Below are 20,604 nucleotides of genomic sequence, written 5' to 3' on the forward strand. Positions count from 1 at the left end.
AGCCCGCACACCTCAACGAAGAATAGCCCCCGTTCACCGCAACTAGAGAAAAGCCCGCGTGCAACAATGAAGACCCAACGCAGCCAAAAATAAATAAAATAAATAAATAAATAAAAACGATTGCATGTTGTACTTTTAAAAGGTTTTTTTTTTTTTTTGGCCATACTGCAAGGCATGAAGGATCTTACTTCCCTGACCAGGGATCAAACCTGTGCCCTCTGCAGTGGAAGCTTGGAGTCTTAACCACTGGACCACCAGAGAAGTCTTGAGCATAATTTTTCTTTGTCCAGGCTGCTGCTTTACCCCCAGCATCTGACATGTACTCTAAGTACCTTCACTACAGGATCTCTTTCATCTCTCAGAAAGTTATCCCCAGTTTTCAAGGCCTCCATCTCTTGGCATCCTTTAATTCTTCACCATAAGGTCATCCCAAAAGTCTCTCTAAGCAAGCAACATGGATATGTATATATAAAAAATACTGAATCTTAATTTGAAAACTGATGATAATTTCTTTGGGTGTACAATGAAGGTCATAGTTTGGCTTTTAAAGTAGCTATCCATCCCATATTTCCATTACTGGACCAACCATGAGTTGAATTTAAGTGGAAGATACATCAAGCCTAAATAGTCTCCCCTAATGTGACAAGGCTGTCATGGAAGGCTGAGGTCCCTCCTGCAGAATAGAGTGTTCTTCTTTTTTTTTCTTCCCTTTTTATTTATTTGTTTGTTTATTTAATTTTTGGCTATGTTGGGTCTTCATTGCTGCATGTGGGCTTTCTCTAGTTGCAGCCAGCGAGGGCTACTCTTCATTGCAGTTCACAGGCTTTTCACTGCGGTGGCTTCTCTTGTTGCAGAGCACAGGAGCTAGGCACGTGGGCTTCAGTAGTTGTGGCTCATGGGCTCTAGAGTGCAGGCTCAGTAGTTGTGGTGCATAGGCTTAGTTGCTCTGCGGCATGTGGGATCTTCCCAGACCTGCGCTCGAACCTGTGTCCCCTGCGCTGGCAGGTGGATTCTTAACCACTGAGCCACCAGGGAAGCCCTAGACTGTTCTTCTTAAATGGAGGTTGGATGAAACCTTCAAGGAGTCCCTGAAAGCCACTAGGTCTACCTCAGGCTCCTCTCTGAAAGTCAGTGCTATCCTAGCTCTTAGGGCCTACAGAGAAGGGGGGCCAGGTGTCCACCAGAGTCTCCCAGGCTTTCCTGGGAGGTTTCCTATAGGATTCAGCAAAGATAGGATAAAGTGACTGCCACAGGGTTATGAATGCTTCTTTTCCTCCTTGCCTCTTTTTCAAAAATGTTCATAATGTGGCAATATCACCTTATGAATAAAAAAATTATAAAAATAAGTTGAGAAAACTTACTGCCTCTTTGATAATTTCAAATCTTTTTTCATCAATCTCAAAGGTAGCCATTTTTTCAATGATCTTCTTTAGCAAAATTGGCTGCTTGTCATTATAACCTTTCACCGAGAGCTACGGAAAGAGTTCAGGATATTAAAAGTCTAAAATTAACATGAAACAACTTCAACTTGACTTTAAAACATGTAGAAAATCCCCAAACCAGGTGTATCAAAATAAAAATAAAACAAGAAATTAAATGAATTTCATTTCTCATAAATATAGTTTGAAACTTAGGAAGATAACATTGACCATCTTTATTTACTAATATCCAAAAGCATATGCTTTTCCTAAACAAAAACAATAGCAGGAAAACTTACCTGGTGCCAAACTACGGCAGTACACACTATATATCATCAAAATTCAAGTTCTCATTAAGTCAAAATTAATTATAGAATGTGTTTTGAATTTAACCTTCAAAAAGAATTTCTAAAGAATGGCAGGCTTAAGATTTTTATAGTTGTGTTAAGAAGGTAAAAATCATAGGGGAGGGTTACCTAGCAAACTACTGGATATGTCCCCAAATTGTTTATATTTAAATATTTTAAAAAGTCATCTTTTAAGAAATCAGGAAGCCCCAATTTTGTATTATATGGCATTTTGCCACTTTTCTTGTCCAATGTTGCCCAATAATGGTCCATAGCTCTCACTACTTGCTTGTTTGATGAGTTCTGCTGATGTACCAAAAGCCAGTGGCAAAACAGATGTGAAGTAAGGATACACTGTATGTACTGTCTGGATTTTGCCTTAGGACAATTTACTTTAATAGTTTCTGAAAGCATAACGTTTTGAAAAGCAGGGGAAGCCTATTATCACACTTCCTACTATTATATTGCCACATGGTGGCACCCACAGAGGTTAGAGGATACACTGGAACTAGAATATCTCTGGACGCCTCTACCTTATGAAAATTGATAGGCAAGGGGCTTCCCTGGTGGCACAGTGGTTGAGAGTCCGCCTGCCGATGCAGGGGACACGGGTTCGTGCCCCAGTCTGGGAAGATCCCACATGCCACGGAGCGGCTGGGCCCGTGAGCCATGGCCGCTGAGCCTGCGCATCCGGAGCCTGTGCTCCGCAACGGGAGAGGCCACAACAGTGAGAGGCCCGCGTACCGCCAAAAAAAAAAAAAAAAAAGAAAAAGAAAAAGAAAATTGATAGGCAAGTATCTCAGCAGGAGTGAAGGTCACTGCCCATGGAAAGCACATCATGTACCGTGGGAACTAGACTGACAACTAGCAGGAAGCCCATTCTGTCACAAATTAAAAATTATTTATTTTAATGGTGATATGCTACTAAAACTCAACAGCAAAAAATAAACCATGGATTATTACTTTTCTATTTGGATTTTATTTTGACCTCTGAGCTTCAAATTTCCCTGGACTCTGAGAATGGTTAGGTTATATATATACTTATACATTAAACAAAAACTACCAGAAAAGTTACTTGTATGAAGAAAAAAAGTCACTGCAAAATAAATAAAATTTAAAAACCCTAAAACCTTTTGTATAGAATTAGAAAGAGTACACAGTGCATGCTCTCATTTTAGTTGTTATGAAAACATACAATATATTTTTAAGAAAAGTGAAGGTGAATGTGTGCTAGAAGAGGGATATTAATTTGGAAATGAGATATAAGTTTGGAAACATAACAGAAACGGTTTCAAGAGAAAGGATCTAGTTATTTCTTGGGATGCATTTAATAATGTTTATCTTAAAACACACTTAAAAGTAGTTAATGATACATGCTACAAAATAAATTAAATGAAACTGTCAGTCGTATTTGAACACAGGAACTTTCTACTACTGTCAGCAGAAATAAAGAAGCTCATAATATAAGTAAAATTCAGCACCACAACAGTCACTATGGGTATCTTTCACTTACAGATGTTAATATATTCAAATACATGGAAAGAACAACATGCTTTCAGGATTAATACGTTAAACATTTCAAGCAGAGGAACATGCAAATAAACGTAGCATAAATACATGTTCACAAGATGCACTAAACTCTACTAAATCATTTGTTAGTGGAACTAATACTAACTTGAGTTCTTCAATCATTAAAAAGGTGCAAGGAAAAAACCATCAATCTTCTTGTTTTAAAATGCAGAAGTTAATAGTTTTCCCAAGCTCAACATAAGCTTAAACGGTGTGACGCCTTTTCTTTCGTTTTCATTTTACTTACAAGTATTGCATTCATTCCTGATGCAATGCCATAGCTCAAACCTGAGAGGCGTGCTGCATATGTATACTCTTTTAAATCATCCTTCAATAACCTGATAAACAGGTATGTCATGTTGCAATGGAGAGGATCAGCATAAATGTAGCGACTAACAAAAAGAAAAACAAAAGAAATGCTTTGATACCTCAAGCAGTGGCATGGTAATGAAGAAACATGACCGAAGAGTATGAATATGCAGCCTCACGATCTGAATTTCTAGGGAAATAGTATAGGCCAACCTTTTGTTTTACAATGGCAGGAAGATTTCATTCTCTGTTGTCAAAGACCAAGACTTCAGGTACAGAATGGGAGAGATCTAAACCTAAATCAGGGTCCAATTTTGTTTTGAGGAGAAAAATATGACAGTCTGATGAAAGATGTTTAAAAAAAAAAAAGAAATCAAGGAAAATTTGCATAATATGAATGGTATATCGCTGAATACTTAACAGTAAGAGCTAACTTAAAAATTCAATGATGCGAAAATATGATTAGTCACAAAAAAAAAGAAATTAAACTCACACCCTCAATCAAAAATGCTTCCAGCAAATCAATATAAAAAATGTTGATGAGTGGAAGGCTCTAAGACGTGGGTACTTACATACATCCCATAGATGGTATTTTGGAGGTCATAGCTCAAGCCTGCTAGCTCTGCTGCATATGCATACTCGTTGAGTGAGTCTTTGAGGAGCTCAAGGTACAAATAGGCCATGTTACAGTGCAAGGGGTCCACATAAGCAAATGGGCTGGAAGAAAATGTTGACAGTAAAATAGCTGATTTATTACTTCCCAATGTGATATGGCCTTTCGAGATGGATCGAGGAACTGAACAGGGGTTAAAATAACTTCCTGAAGATACACTTTGAATACACATGAATTCTCATGAGGAAAAAAAACAAGATGTTTATAAAAGAAGCTTGAAATATGCTATGTGTGCTGGTAGTGGTGAAGAGAAGAGAAGGAATTGCTTATCCCAGATGGCATGGTAGAAACTGACAAGTTAGAAACACTGCGTAGGTAAGGAGGAACAGGCCAAAACCGCATGCCTACATTTAGGCTAATAGGAGAAGGCGTGGCTGACAGAGCTGATAACAGCATGTGTGTGTCCTCTTTCTCCCTCTAAGCCAGCATACCCTTGGTGGACAGGAGGGATGAGATTGAGAAGTTTGTGTGCTATGATTATATAAACTTAAAAGGGAAAAAACTGAGACTTGAAAGAGAAAAATTAAGACCTGTGAAAATGTTAGCTTATCTCTTGAGTTTCCTCCCAAATCAAGAGACTGGAACACTGTCAGTAAAGTAATTGATAATATCCATCATACAACTACAGCCAGAACTAGGAAAAAATATTAAAACAGGAAAATTTTTAAGTGAGAAAGAGCAACAAAAGAGAGGAAATAATTACAGAGTGCAAGAGCTAAATAGGACCACAGAGATGACCTAACTTAAATCTTCGTTTCCCAAATAAGAAGCATCTCTTTCCTCATGTCACCTGGGCTAGTAGCAGCAGAGTTAGGATTCAGATTTAAGTCAAATGACCTATTCATTTGACTATGTGACACTGCTTACCTTTATGGGAAGCAAGTAAAAGATTCCTTCATTCAACAAATATGTACTACATTCTCACTATAGTGCTAGGCACTTCTCTAGGTACTGGGAATAAAGAAGGAACAAATCAGGCAGAGTCCCTGACTTCACAGAGTTTAGAGCCTAGTTGGAAGAGACAAATAATAAATTTAAATATGATACATCAGGTGGTGATAGTGTTATGGAGAAAAATTATGCAGGGTCCAGAGGAACAGGAGTGATGGGTAGTGGGACAGGAAGATTGCTAATTTACATAAAATTATTATTAATAAATTAAATTGTTATCATTAAAATTATTATTAATTATTAATCAAGGCCACTCTGAAAGGTGACATCTGGGTCCAGACCTGAAGGAAGCAAAGAAGCAAGCCCTGGGGATATCTGGGTGGAGAACTTTCCAGGCTGAGGAAACAACCAGTACAAAGGACCTGAGGTAGCCTCGTGGCTTGGTTTGTTTGGCAGCAAATTAAAAATTTCACTCTATCTATAGCACAGTAAATATAACCAATGCACTGACAATCAGAGCCAGAAAATTTTATCAAAAAACTGATAATTAAGTAAAAATAGGGGTAAAATGCTTAACTACAGAGAATTGAAATCAAAGAGAAAATTCTAAAACTATACATTCTCCACCTGGCAAATCTAAATAACACTCTCATTTAATTTTTTAAGTATTATACATGATGACAGACTTCCTTCTTTAGTCAAATAGAAGGAAGCAGTTCAGAAACTTACTAGCACAGCTCACAAAAGCATCAAAACAAAAGAGAGTCCTTGAAAGGGTTCATCTCCACAGGCACCCTTAGGTGAAAGTGAAAAGCTAGAAAAAAAACAAATCTGGGAGTTCAAAGTCATGTGGATCAAGCTCAGAACGCAATTCCAAGAAGTGTCCTAAAATGCTGCATCCACAGCAGCTATGCTGGTGAACTGGAGAGGGTCCTAAACTAACTTTTAAATGAGAACCTGATTCAAGTGGAATTCTTAAATCCTGGTTCACTTGTTAACTTAAAACATATTATTTTGTAACCAGATGTTATATGCTTAAACATGGATCACAGAGTTTTAAAAACTGTACATATGCATAATATTATCCTATTTCTGAAAAGATTAAAAGGATAAACAGAAAATTTATTTAAGAACGTACAAGAAACCTAATAGTGTTTACCTCTAGAGAGACAGAACATGGAGAGGGATTGGTGGGAAGGCAGACATTTTAAATTCTGAGAACTATGCTAGGCAGTTTAGAGAACGCAAACATATCAAAATGGTCTCTCAAAAGGTATTCTGAAGCCAGATCATAGAAGCCAAATGGGAAAGTGTGACAAGCTGCTTAGAGGGTTAAAAATATCACTCTGAACTATCAAAAAATAAAACCAGCTTTGTAATGCTCTCTACCAACAGCAAGCCATAATCAGAAAGCCCATGTTTGATGTAAACAAACAAACAAACAAAAAACAACACCAACAATCTCAGGGCAGCTCTAGATAATCTATGATCTCATGCTATAAATAAACAATGTTTACATCCCTACAGTCTCAACATACTTGTTCATGAACTGTTAACTTCCTACTTAAGAGATTCTTTTTCTCTTTTCTAAAACATTTAAAACACATCCAGCTTTAATTTCATGCCAAGCAAATCAAATAAAAATTAATGAAAAAGTTGATCATTATACTGAACATTATTAAAAAATGATAGATTTATTTTATAAACACAAACCACTGAATTTTAGAAATATAAAATTATAGAGTGCAAACTCACAAAGTAAAATTTGAATTGAGTGATAACATTATCACACAAATAAAAGGAGATAGAGATAAACTAAAGATTTATACTGAGAAATCATTGCAATAGTAGCGTTATTCATAAATTTTATTAAACATCTTCTACCAAGCCAGGAATACAGAAAGCAATATCTGAGGGCTCCAGACAATTAAAGGGCTGGAAGAGATTCGAGATCATTTAGTAACTACTACCTCTTCTTCTGGGCAAGTTCCAGGAATATAAAACCAAAACCACAACAAAAAAAAACCACCCCAAATTATTTAATCTTTCTTCAGTGAAACTTCTGGTGAGTCTACAGCCTTAACAAGAAGGAGCAGCTTTCCTTTGTCTAGGCTAAAAAACTCTAATTCCTTTTATTTCCAGACATAGGTCCTTAAGGAAGCAAAGAAAACTTTCAGAAATGTAATTGTTGATTTTCATAGGAAGCTTTGTAGCTAGATTCATTTTACGTACCTGAAAAATTCAAAGTTGAGACAGGCCTTGGGCAAGAAAAACTTATCATCTTGTTTGAACCAGAGTTTGCTCATAGCTGTATCCTGTGATGGAGAAACAGTATGTTTAGGGAAATACAGGCACATTCGGCAAAAATCTTCAATCAAATCACTCTTCAAGAGGAGGAGGATAGAGGCAATAGCTGAGCTTTGTTCTGGAGAGACTGCTGTCCCATGGCCTTGAAGCATACTCAGAGGGTCAGCTGATGGGAAGCTGGAGAGATGACTGGTGATTCCAGTAGTAGAGAGAAATCACCCTCTTATCAGCACCCTGGGTCAAAGAGATGGGGACACAGTGGAGGAAGAGACAGACAGGTGAAGCCAATACCAACTGTCCTGTCCCTGTCTTTCTGGATGCAGGGACACAGATGCAGGAGTCCTTGGGGGCGGGGGTGTGTGTGTGGCAGCCAGCCACCAAAGTGGGCCACATGGATCCCTGCCTGCTGGAATTCACACCCTTGTGTGGTCCTCTCTCCTGCACTGGACCAGGGTTGGTCTCTGTCTGACCAACAGATTATGGCAGATGTGATGATACGACACTTCTGAGATTAGATTATAAAAGACACTGTGGCTTCCACCTTGATCACTCATTTTCCTTCTTGGATCACTCACTTTGGGGTAAGCCAGCTGCCATGTCACGCAACTCTATGGAGAGGCCCATGTACCGAAGAACTAAGGCCTGCCCAAAGCCACACAAATGAACTTGGAATAGAATCCTCCAGCCCTAGTTGAGCCTTCAGATGACCAAAGTCCCAGCTCACAACTTGACCATAACCTGAGAGACCCTGAGCCAGAACTACCCAACTAAGCTACTTCCACATTCCTGTCCCTTGGAAACTGCATGAGATAAAATAAGTGTTTGTGGTTTTAAACTGCTGAATTTTAGAGTAATCTGTTACACCGCAACGGATAACTAACACAGCCAAGGATGAACAAATAAGCTACTCCTTTGCCTCTCCACTCACTCATTCATACTATATTTTAAAAAGTCTTAGGGACTTCCCTGGTGGTCCAGTGGTTAAGAATTTGCCTTCCAATGCAGGGGATGCAGGTTCGATCCCTGGTTGGGGAACTAAGACCCCACATGCTGCGGGGCAACTAAGCCTGTGTGCCACAACTACTGAGCCTGCACGTCACAACTAGAGAGCCCGTGTGCCGCAACTACAGAGTCCACGCTCTCTGGAGACCACATGCCACAACTAGAGAGAAGCCCACGTGCTGCAATAAAAGAGCCCACACACCGCAACGAAAGATCCCACAAGCTGTGAAGAAGATCCTGCGTACTAAAACTAAGACCTGACGCAGCCAAATAAATTAAAAAAAAAAAAAAAGTCTTAAAGTTCACTTGAAACTACCTTGAAACTCTGACAAGAGATAAATGGTTTAATGTTCTCCTTAGTTTATGCTAAGATGGCCTATTTAAAACAAAAAATAAAAATAGGAGAAGTAAATAAGCTTTCTCTTTGAATAACCTAACCTATAACTCATTAAAATGTCATTTTTAAAGAAAAATGATTGTCTCATTAATAATCTAGTTGCTTGAGATAAATTAAATTTCATAGTCCTAAAACATTAATTCTCATCTCATTGAGTTAATCTGAATGTTAGGTCATTTGAAGAAAAGGGAAAGAAAAGGTGTTTGTCTATGGTGGTAAGTTTAGAAAGAGTTAGTTTTAAAGTTTAGAAAAGAGGATGTGCTGTAATAATTTGATCCATTTTTCTACACAGTCTACCCAAGGTGTGAAATAATGACATGAAAAGAACATTCTGAAAAAAGAAAACACCCTCCTCAATCGTTCTTCCCACTGGCTTATAACTCCATTAACTTCATATAGCGCTCTGTCAAAATGAGAAAGAATTGTTTTTAAGGGCAGGAAATCCAACAGCTTCCCTGGATATGCTCTCTTCCAGGCTTTAGAGATTCTTTCTTATCTCTAACTTTCATGATGCAACATAAATCTACTTCCTTATTGGGTCTTCAGTGAACATGGAAAAAAGCCTGCTTTCAATAGACTTGTAGTTACATTCCAGACTTACTATTTTATTGTCTGCAAAGAAAACAATTCCCTAGATTCTATGCTGTATAGTAGTTTTGTTTGTTTTAAAATGTCTAGCCTTTTAATATTTCTTGTAGTTATTCTCTCTGCAACTTTTCTGTTATCTATAGGGTGTGAGCCCCGCAAATCAACATAGTATCAAATGCAAGAAAACGTCTCTCTAGTCCCTTCTATGTAATAGGTCTGTCCCCTAAATTTAGTATCAATGATTCTAACGTATTACCTTAATAAGGGAAGGGTATGGTGTTGCTTCTTTTTCTAATGATAAAATCTCAAAATTTGTAGGAATGAATTCATTCTTCGTTGGAAGTTTAAATTTCCCATTCAGATCAGCATTTTGCCATTTCTGGATGAATAGTGAAAACACACACACACACACATAAAAGCGATTAGAATCTGATTTAAGAGTTTAAAACAGTCACATTGCTTAATATCTAGGCAAATAATAAGAGAATAAATGTCACACAGCATTCTCTTCCATCATATATAAAAAGGCTACTCCCAAGACCTATCAATGACTTTTCATGAAACTTGAACTGGAGTCTCTGGAACTAATCAAGGTTTTACACTCATCTATCTTTCCTCTTTACACATGTCTAAAATGACCAGCTGAGGTGAAGGAACAATCTGAGACTGTGGAACTGAGGCTAACTGGTCCATATGAAGATCATGTTTGCTCCAGCTCTTTAAAGAATGGAGAATAATCTGCACAGAGATAAATACCCACAACTGCTAGACAACAGGTCATTTAAAAGAGTTAAACTTTCAGCTACACTATATTACTTGAATGTATGGCTTGAAAACTAGGTTAAAGGGGGCTTCTCTGACTTCAGCACTTCTAAAGGCCTGGTCTACTTCTCTCCCAGACGACCACATGCATTTTCAAGTGGACCAATATTTCAAGCATAAGGTTAAAGACAAAGTTGAGATTTAAATCTGGATTGTGGGACAGGATCGACACAACCTGCAGGCTGGATCTGTTCCATGGGCTACTTCCAAAAGCTAAGTGAGGCAGATCAGACCACGACTGATGAACTCTGATTTATAAGACTTTTCATTATTTTTTAAAAAAAAGCAACCAACTGCCAATCATTCTGGGTTTAGTAATTTGGTCTCCAGCTGATGTGGCACAGCCTTGCAGGTCCTGTAGTTCTATTTTGGTCCCTGCATTTGTGTCTTTTGGCACTGGGATGGTGGGGATGTTGGCCATATTATTTATATGTAGCAACTTAAGTCCCCAGTATGGCTGAATCGTAGGGACTGGTAAACACGTTGCAAGTAATTTCACTGCTGAGCTTCCAGATCAATTTGTTTAAATTCCCATTTGGGGCAGGTTTGTCATGGTCAGAATTTGGTGAACAGGGGTTTTCTCTTGTTTGAGGGTTAGTTCACACCCAGCACTAATTCATGGGAGATCAGCTCTCCTCACAGTTTAGTAAGATGGACATTTTCACACACTAAAGGGCTTCAGTCATCTCCTTATGTGCTGTGAATATGTCAGAAAAGTACCAGTAATAATTTTTCTTTCTTAAACTACTTTTTTCTGTATCGTCATTACCCTGGTACATTTAAGAAATATCCATTACCCAAGTTTAACTAGAATTTAGTCAGAGCAAGGTTTTCTGGTGTCGCCCCATGAATAAAGGACACAGTCTCAAAACTACACAGCCAATGAGAACCAAAAAAGAAAAAGTACTGGACCAGTAGATAAGACTCACAAACAAAATCCTGACTCCTGATGAATGGGGTAACATACTATCTATACATACCTGTTTTGAAACAAATCATAATGACCCTATGTTGACAAAAAGAGCAATGATACAATATGAGGCATAAAATATAGCCCCTCCTAAAGTGAAGATGGTATGAATCCCAGAAATTGCTCCCCCCCTGTGTTCACAGCAAGATCGTGAGCTCTCAGCCCTTGCATCTGTCTTTCAGGTTCTCTATTTCCATCTCTTCCTGCCTGTCTTGGTGCCTTTGCAACCCTGTGTACTTTGGACTTCATTGATCTTTGACCGCATGAGACTTGGAGTCTGCTTTACAGCCCTGCTGGTCTGACAGGCAGACGAGAAGGTGGCTACAGTATCATTTCTTCATGCAAAACCTAAGCTCCAGCTCTCCACCTCCCTGTTCACTCCTCTTGGGATGGTACAGACAGTGCTGGGCCATCACTCTCCACACTTTGGGCTGTGAATTGGTTGATCTAGGGAGCTCATATTCTTGTGTGTCCCTCACACATCAGCTTATTCACAGATGGGTTAACCCTACCTTAATGACTTCATGTGGTATAGCTTCTTGCTTGTACTGGGTTCCGTACCACTCTTCTGTGCAATCAGTTTTTCCTTCAAAAGATTTGGAAACTATTGCAACCCTAGAGATAGATGGAAAAAAACCCTATAAACTCATGTTGTATACATAAATTTATAGAATCTGACTCACGAAAATATAAATAATATCCAAGAACGTGTTGGGCCTCTACAACCCAGTAAGTCCTATGAGGCCTAGCTCAAACAGCAATGTATGTATAGAAGTCTTTGATCATAGTCTCTGTTATCCTTTGGTTATAGCCCATCATTTTTGGTATGAAAAGCTGCTTGCAAGAAAGATTCTTGTTATGAATGCTTTTGACTAAAACCTTAAAAGAAGAGTAGCTAGGGAAAAAAGTGGAACCAGGTCAGTTGAAAAACAGTCCTTAAAAAAAGCACAACAAAGTACTCCCTCCCAGGAACAGCTCAGGCCCCAGGGTTACAAGAATGGATAAGAAAATTTGTTGGCTCATTCAGAGATCCAAAAAAAATTAAAAACACACTTTCATTATAACTTGCTAAGTTTGTACACTGTTATTTTTTTTTCCTGCCAGACACCACCATCAACCGTATGTACTACATGTACACTGGCCTTCCTGATGCTAGGGGAGACAGGGACACGACCAAGAAAACATCTCTATGTTTCTCCGCTGGGGTAGTAGAAAGAGCACAGAAGAGATGTCAGAAGGAAAAAAAGTTCAGGGAGGGAAGATAGAGGTAAAATAATGTCAAAAGATTACAAGTAGAGGAGCGAAAGAAGCTCTATACCAGTGGAACTTCTGTCCCTGTGCAGATCAGCGTGGACAGTTCTGCCTCTGCCGCCTTTTAACTATCAAAGTTGGAATCATTTCGCTCTGACTAGCAGGCTCAACCCCAGGCTGGGACCAATCCTACTTTGAATCTTGCAGATAGAGGACTAGGCCAATAGCTTGGAAGGCTTGCCATGCAGTCAGTCCTGTTATTGGTTTCACTTCTTCTTTATGTCCCAATTCAAATAACTAGGCGCATGTCTGTTCCCACTTATTCTCACTTGTCCTCCCAGAGGTTAGTTTCTAGCCTCTGAATGTCGGTCTCACAGCTGAAAGCCCACTGCTTGCAGTCAAAACTCCCCTCTACTGAACACCCATTAATTTTCAGGATCCTGATCTCTGTGTTCCAAACACCTGCCCATCGTTGGACCTCCCCAATTTCAATGCCTGACTGTCTGAACCACCATCTATTCCTTATTCATTCTAGATAAAATACTCTACCTGGCTAGCTAGACTTGGCTTTCTCACTTGCTTCAGGGTAGATATCATAAGCAATCTGACTCACCTATCTGTTAGAATGACTGACTAATCTTCCAGTTTAAGGTGTTCCTGATCTGGCCTAACTGCCACTGACCACTATCAGTTCTAGAAAACATGCTAAATAAGAATATGTTCGACAGAAGCATACAGAAGAATCATAGAGTTTAACAGAAGAAAGAGTTCTGTTACTGTATCTAGAAGAAGTGATACACATTGGCTATTTGAAAATCCTGTATGAGGGGTATGTGTAGTGTATACAGAACGCACATGGCCACATGAAGGGTATGTGATGTTTCTTAAGGGCATTCATTCAATACATGACAGAGCCAGCTAAGGGTCAGTCATAGAAATTGCTTCTATTCCTGTTGATTTTTCAAAGAATGAATGGAATGATTCTCAGGGAGACCTCTGAAAAACATGTTAGGAAGTAAAATTCCGTGCTAGAGAGGTGGTATTCCATCTTCTCTTCCATGAGATGCTCGATTTTGGAAGTTTATTACATAGATGGCTCTGGTTTCCCTGAATGACAGCCCATGAATCAGAATAATGAACAAGGGATTGATTACGACTTGTGAAGACTGGAGCATTCATTTGGCAGTGGACTTGCCCTCTGGAACAGGAAAACTTTAAACTCAGTTCTGAGAGAGAAAGTGAAAAAACTTGGGAAAAGCTATCAAATGCTCTGGAGGATGACTATATGACACAGAAGGAAGCAGACCGTGGAGGCTGTCCAGTGATGCTCAGGTTAAAAAAGGAGGAGAAGGGAGATTTATTAGTTACGATCCTAAGGGATCTAGATAGTTAGATACAAAAGTAAAGTGTATGGGGTAACAGTTGACATGTTACCATAAGGAAGTAAATATGAGGTAGATAAGTGTAGCTCCTCAAACTAGGGAAATACCAAATACTGGCCTAACAAAAAGAGATACCTTTGCAAACCAAGAGTTAGCATACCATCGAGGAATTAAAAACTGAAATACAATGGAAGAGTACGTACTTTCAAATAAATTACGAAGGGCAAATAACAGAAGAGACAGAGTAGACACCGGTCAAATGTATACAGAAATCTATGAACCAGAGTGTGGAACCGCGAGAGCACCTGAATAAGGAGAAAAGGAGAAAAGAGTCACAATAATTGAGGTACACCACAGAGAGCTGCAGTATATTTAACTGCAGACAATTGAGAAAAACTGGCACAGACACTGCAGCATCTTAGACTACCTGCTGGAAACCTAATTATACTAAAAAATAGTCTCCATGAGTTTTTTTCTTAAATATGTGTGTGGGTTGAGGGGTGAGGGGGGAATGCCACTCTTCAATTCCATCCACAAAGAATTGGCTACTGACATGGTCCTTAGAAATGTGAGAGAAAATGGCCTCTTATTTTCATACTGAAGCTTACAACAGTAAGAAAAGGAAACAGTGGGCTAGAACGAATGCTGACTGTTGACTTGCAGTCAGCCATTTAGAAGTGTTCAGTGGGAATGAATAGCTGTTGCTGCTTATGGAATCCATTCAGAAATAATCCTGACTACAGACATTAAAAGGCAATATGGTTCCCCAGGAATGAATTCTCATGAGACCTTTGCAAATAATCCCTGAGAGAGAAAAGAGGGAAGACAGCCAAGAATGAGAAGAGGCTTCACAGGTAACCATGATAAATTAAAAAAGAATTAGTAGAAAGTGCGCAGATCTGGCCATGAGAAACTTGGATTCTGGTCGATACCGTGACTCACTTTCTTTGAGATCTTGCCAAAATCACAGTTAAGATCTAAATTAAGCAAGTCTCTGGGCTTCGGTTTCATTACTTTTTAAATAGGGATTCAAACTAGATGAACTCTGTCCCTTCTACTAGTAGATTTCCACAATATCATGATATCAAGTCACATTTTTAAAAGATACACAACAGAGGAAGAAAGAAAGCACAAAAAAAATCTACTGGTGACAGATTCTAAGTCAAACTTAAAAAACAGTGACAGGAAGGCTAAAGTGCTAAGAAATGAAGTTCATGAAATGTGCTCAAAAAATTTTTTTAAAAAACGGTTTCTTAAAGTAAGAAGGAATCAAGAAAGGTTAGGCTAAAAGTTTAGAGAATTCAATCAGCTTGAATTCTGGGCAAGATGTTTTAAAACATAGTTCCTGAATCAAGAGGGGGAAGATGGCGGAAGAGTAAGACGCGAAGATCACCTTCCTCCCCACAGATACATCAGAAATACATCTACACGTGGAACAACTCCTACAGAACACCCACTGAACACTGGCAGAAGACCTGAGACCTCCCAAAAGGCAAGAAATTCCCCACGTACCTGGGTAGGGCAAAAGAAAAAATAAACAGAGACAAAAGAATAGGGATGGGAACTGCACCTCTGGGAGGGAGCTGTGAAGGAGGAAAGCCCTACCCCCACTAGAAGCCCCTTCGCAGGCGGAGACTGCAGGTGGCGGAGAGGGAAAGCTTTGGAGCCGCGGAGGAGAGCACAGCAACAGGGTGCGGAGGGCAAAGCGGGGAGATTGCTGCACAGAGGATCGGTGCCGACCGGCACTCACCAGCCCGAGAGGCTTGTCTGCTCGCCCGCCGGGGCGGGCGGGAGCTGGGAGCTGAGGCTCGGGCTTTGGTTGGATGGCAGGGAGATTGGCGGCGTGAACACAGCCTGCAGGGAGTTAGTGCACCATGGCTAGCCGGGAGGGAGTCCGGAGAAACGTCTGGACCTGCCGAAAAGGCAAGAGACTTTTTCTTCCCTCTTTGTTTCCTGGTGCGGGAGGAAAGGGAATTAAGAGCGCTGCTTAAAGGAGCTCCAGAGACGGGCGCGAGCCACGGCTATCAGCGCGGACCCCAGAGACGGGCATGGGACGCTAAGGCTGCTGCTGCTGCCGCCACCAAGAAGCCTGTGTGCGAGCACAGGTCACTATCCACACCTTCCCTGCCGGGAGCCTGTGCAGCCCGCCACTGCCAGGGTCCCATGATCCAAGGACAACTTCCCTGGGAGAATGCACGACACGCCTCAGGCTGGTGCAACATCTCGCTGGTCTCTGCCGCCGCAGGCTTGCCCCGCATTCGTACCCCTCCCTCCCCTGGCCTGAGTGAGCCAGACCCCCGAATCAGCGGCTCCTTTAACCCCGTCCTGTCTGAGCGAAGAACAGACGGGAGCTGTGCGAACAAAAAAGAGAAAGGGAAATTTCTCCCAGCAGCCTCAGGAGCAGCGGATTAAATCTCCACAATCAACTTGATGTACCCTGCATCGGTGGAATGCCTGAATAGACAACGAATCATCCCAAATTGAGGAGGTGGACTTTGAGAGCAAGATATATTATTTCTTCCCTTTTTCCTCTTTTTGTGAGTATGTATGCGTATGCTTCTGTGTGACATTTTGTCTGTATAGCTTTGCTTTCACCATTTGTCCTAGGGTTCTGTCCGTCCGTTTTTTTTTGTTCTTTGTTTTTTACTTTAAAAAATTGTTTTCTGCTTTTCCCTGGTGGCGCAGTGGTTGAGAGTCAGCCTGCCGATGCAGGGGACACGGGTTCGTGCCCCAGTCCGGGAAGATCCCACATGCCACGGAGCGGCTGAGCCCGTGGACCGTGGCCACTGAGCCTGCAAGTCCGGAGCCTGTGTTCCACAACGGGAGAGGCCACAACAGTGAGAGGCCCGCATACCGCAAAAAAAAAAAAATCTTTCTTAATAATTGTTTTTTATTTTAATAATTTTATTTTACCCTCTTCCTTTCTTCCTTCCTTCCTTCCTTTCTTTCTTTTTCTTTCTTCTTTTTCTCCCTTTTATTCTGAGCCGTGTGGATGAAAGGCTCTTGGTGCTGCAGCCAGGAGTCAGTGCTGTGCCTCTGAGGTGGGAGAGCCAACTTCAGGACACTGGTCCACAAGAGACCTCCCAGCTCCACGTAATATCAAACGGCAAAAATCTCCCAGAGATCTCCATCTCAACACCAACACCAAGCCTCACTCAACGACCAGCAAGCTACAGTGCTGGACATCCTATGCCAAACAACTAGCAAGATGGAACACAACCCCACCCATTAGCAGAGAGGCTGCCTAAAATCATAATAAGTCCACAGACACCCCAAAACACACCACCAGACGTGGACCTGCCCACCAGAAAGACAAGATCTAGCCTCATCCACCAGAACACAGGCACTAGTCCCCTCCACCAGGAAGCCTACACAACCCACTAAACCAACTTTAGCCACTGGGGACAGACATCTAAATCAACAGGAACTACGAACCTGCAGCCTGCAAAAAGGAGACCCCAAACACAGTAAGATAAGCAAAATGAGAAGACAGAAAAACACAGCAGATGAAGGAGCAAGATAAAAACCCACCAAACCTAACAAATGAAGAAGAAATAGGCAGTCTACCTGAAAAAGAATTCAGAATAATGAAGTAAAGATGATCCAAAATCTTGGAAATAGAATAGAGAAAATGCAAGAAACATTTAAGAAGGACCTAGAAGAACTAAAGATGAAACAAGCAACGATGAACAACACAATAAATGAAATTAAAAATACTCCTGAAGGGATCAATAGCAGAATAACTGAGGCAGAAGAACGGATAAGTGACCTGGAAGATAAAATAGTGGAAATAACTACTGCAGAGCAGAAAAAAGAAAAAAGAATGAAAAGAACTGAGGACAGTCTCAGAGACCTCTGGGACAACATTAAACGCACCAACATTTGAATTATAGGGGTCCCAGAAGAAGAAGAGAAAAAGAAAGGGACTGAGAAAATATTTGAAGAGATTATAGTTGAAAACTTCCCTAATATGGGAAAGGAAATAGTTAATCAAGTCCAGGAAGCACAGAGAGTCCCATACAGGATAAATCCAAGGAGAAATACACCAAGACACATATTAATCAAACTGTCAAAAATTAAATACGAAGAAAACATATTAAAAGCAGCAAGGGAAAAATAACACACAAGGGAATCCCCATAAGGTTAACAGCTGATCTTTCAGCAGAAACTGCAAGCCAGAAGGGACTGACAGGACATATTTAAAGTGATGAAGAAGAAAAACCTACAACCAAGATTGCTCTACCCAGCAAGGATCTCATTCAGATTTGATGGAGAAATTAAAACCTTTACAGACAAGCAAAAGCTGAGAGAGTTCAGCATCACCAAACCAGCTTTACAACAAATGCTAAAGGAACTTCTCTAGGCAAGAAACACAAGAGAAGGAAAAGACCTACAATAACAAACCCAAAACAATTAAGAAAATGGGAAAAGGAACGTACATATCGATAATTACCTTAAATGTAGATGGATTAAATGCTCCCACCAAAAGACACAGACTGGCTGAATGGATACAAAAACAAGACCCATATATATGCTGTCTACAAGAGACCCACTTCAGACCTAGGGACACATACAGACTGAAAGTGAGGGGATGGAAAAAGATATTCCATGCAAATGGAAAACAGAAGAAAGCTGGAGTAGCAATTCTCCTATCAGACAAAATAGACTTTAAAATAAAGACTATTAGAAGAGACAAAGGAGGACACTACATAATGATCAAGGGATTGATCCAAGAAGAAGATATAACAATTGTAAGTATTTATGCACCCAACATAGAGCACCTCAATACATAAGGCAAATACTAACAGCCATAAAAGGGGAAATCGACAGTAACACATTCATAATAGGGGACTTTAACACCCCACTTTCACCAATGGACAGATCATCCAAGATGAAAATAAATAAGGAAACACAAGCTTTAAATGATACATTAAACAAGATGGACTTAATTGATATTTATAGGACATTCCATCCAAAAACAACAGAATACACATTCTTCTCAAGTGCTCATGGAACATTCTCCAGGATAGGTCATATCTTGGGTCACAAATCAAGCCTTGGTAAATTTAAGAAAATTGAAATCGTATCAAGTATCTTTTCCAACCACAACGCTATGAGACTAGATATCAATTACAGGAAAAGACCTGTAAAAAATACAAACACATGGAGGCTAAACAATACACTACTTAATAACGAAGTGATCACTGAAGAAATCAAAGAGGAAATCAAAAAATACCTAGAAAAAAAAGAAAATGGAGACACAATGACCCAAAACTTATGGGATGCAGCAAAAGCAGTTCTAAGAGGGAAGTTTATAGCAATACAATCCTACCTTAAGAAACAGGAAACATCTCAAATAAACAACCTAACTTTGCACCTAAAGCAGTTAGAGAAAGAAGAACAAAAAAACCCCTAAGTTAGCAGAAGGAAAGAAATCATAAAGATCAGATCAGAAATAAATGAAAAAGAAATGAAGGAAACGATAGCAAAGATCAATAAAACTAAAAGCTGGTTCTTTGAGAAGATAAACAAAATTGATAAACCATTAGCCAGACTCATCAAGAAAAAAAGGGAGAAGACTCAAATCAATAGAATTAGAAATGAAAAAGGAGAAGTAACAACTGACACTGCAGAAATACAAAAGTTCATGAGAGATTACTACGAGTAACTGTATGCCAATAAAATGGACAACCTGGAAGAAATGGACAAATTCTTAGAAATGCACAACCTGCCGAGACTGAACCAGGAAGAAATAGAAAATATGAACAGACCAATCACAAGCACTGAAATTGAGACTGTGATTAAAAATCTTCCAACAAACCAAAGCCCAGGACCAGATGGCTTCACAGGAGAATTCTATCAAACATTTAGAGAAGAGCTAACACCTATCCTTCTCAAACTCTTCCAAAATATAGCAGAGGGAGGAACACTCCCAAACTCATTCTACGAGGTCACCATCACCCTGATACCAAAACCAGACAAAGATGTCACAAAGAAAGAAAACTATAGGCCAATATCACTGATGAATATAGATGCAAAAGTCCTCAACAAAATACTAGCAAACAGAATCCAACAGTACATTAAAAGGATCATACACCATGATCAAGTAGGGTTTATTCCAGGAATGCAAGGATTCTTCAGTATATGCAAATCAATCAATGTGATACACCATATTAACAAATTGAAGGAGAAAAACCATATGATCATCTCAATAGATGCAGAGAAAGCTTTTGACAAAATTCAACACCCATTTATGATAAAAACCCTCCAGAAAGTAGGCACAGAGGGAACTTTCCTCAACATAATAAAGGCCATATATGACAAACCCACAGCCAACATTGTCCTCAATGGTGAAAAACTGAAACCATTTCCACTAAGATCAGGAACAAGACAAGGTTGCCCACTCTCACCACTCTTATTCAACATAGTTTTGGAAGTTTTAGCCACAGCAATCAGAGAAGAAAAAGGAATAAAAGGAATCCAAATCGGAAAAGAAGTAAATCTGTCACTGTTTGCAGATGACATGATACTATACATAGAGAATCCCAAAGATGCTACCAGAAAACTACTAGAGCTAATCAATGAATTTAGTAAAGTAGCAGGATACAAAATTGATGCACAGAAATCTCTGGCATTCCTATACACTAATGATGAAAAATATGAAAATGAAATTAAGAA

General features: G+C 39.7%; 1 protein-coding gene across 5 annotated transcripts in view; it reads right to left on the reverse strand.

Moving 5' to 3' along the window:
• The window catches only part of IDE (insulin degrading enzyme), a 123,919-nt gene that overhangs the window by 20,992 nt on the left and 82,323 nt on the right, over nt 1–20,604 (reverse strand). For 4 of the 5 annotated variants that reach the window (XM_032608287.1, XM_032608289.1, XM_032608288.1 and 1 more), the window contains 5 exons: nt 11,806–11,908; nt 9,758–9,880; nt 7,440–7,522; nt 4,216–4,360; nt 1,362–1,472 (listed from right to left, as the gene is read on the reverse strand). In XM_032608287.1, coding sequence (XP_032464178.1) covers nt 1,362–1,472; nt 4,216–4,360; nt 7,440–7,522; nt 9,758–9,880; nt 11,806–11,908 — 565 coding nt within the window. Of the gene's footprint in view, nt 1–1,361; nt 1,473–3,581; nt 3,727–4,215; nt 4,361–7,439; nt 7,523–9,757; nt 9,881–11,805; nt 11,909–20,604 lie in introns of all 5 variants that reach the window. The other variant, XM_032608290.1, reaches the window with a different exon arrangement.

Source organism: Phocoena sinus, chromosome 16 (genome assembly GCF_008692025.1).
Source record: "Phocoena sinus isolate mPhoSin1 chromosome 16, mPhoSin1.pri, whole genome shotgun sequence".
NCBI lineage: Eukaryota > Metazoa > Chordata > Mammalia > Artiodactyla > Phocoenidae > Phocoena > Phocoena sinus.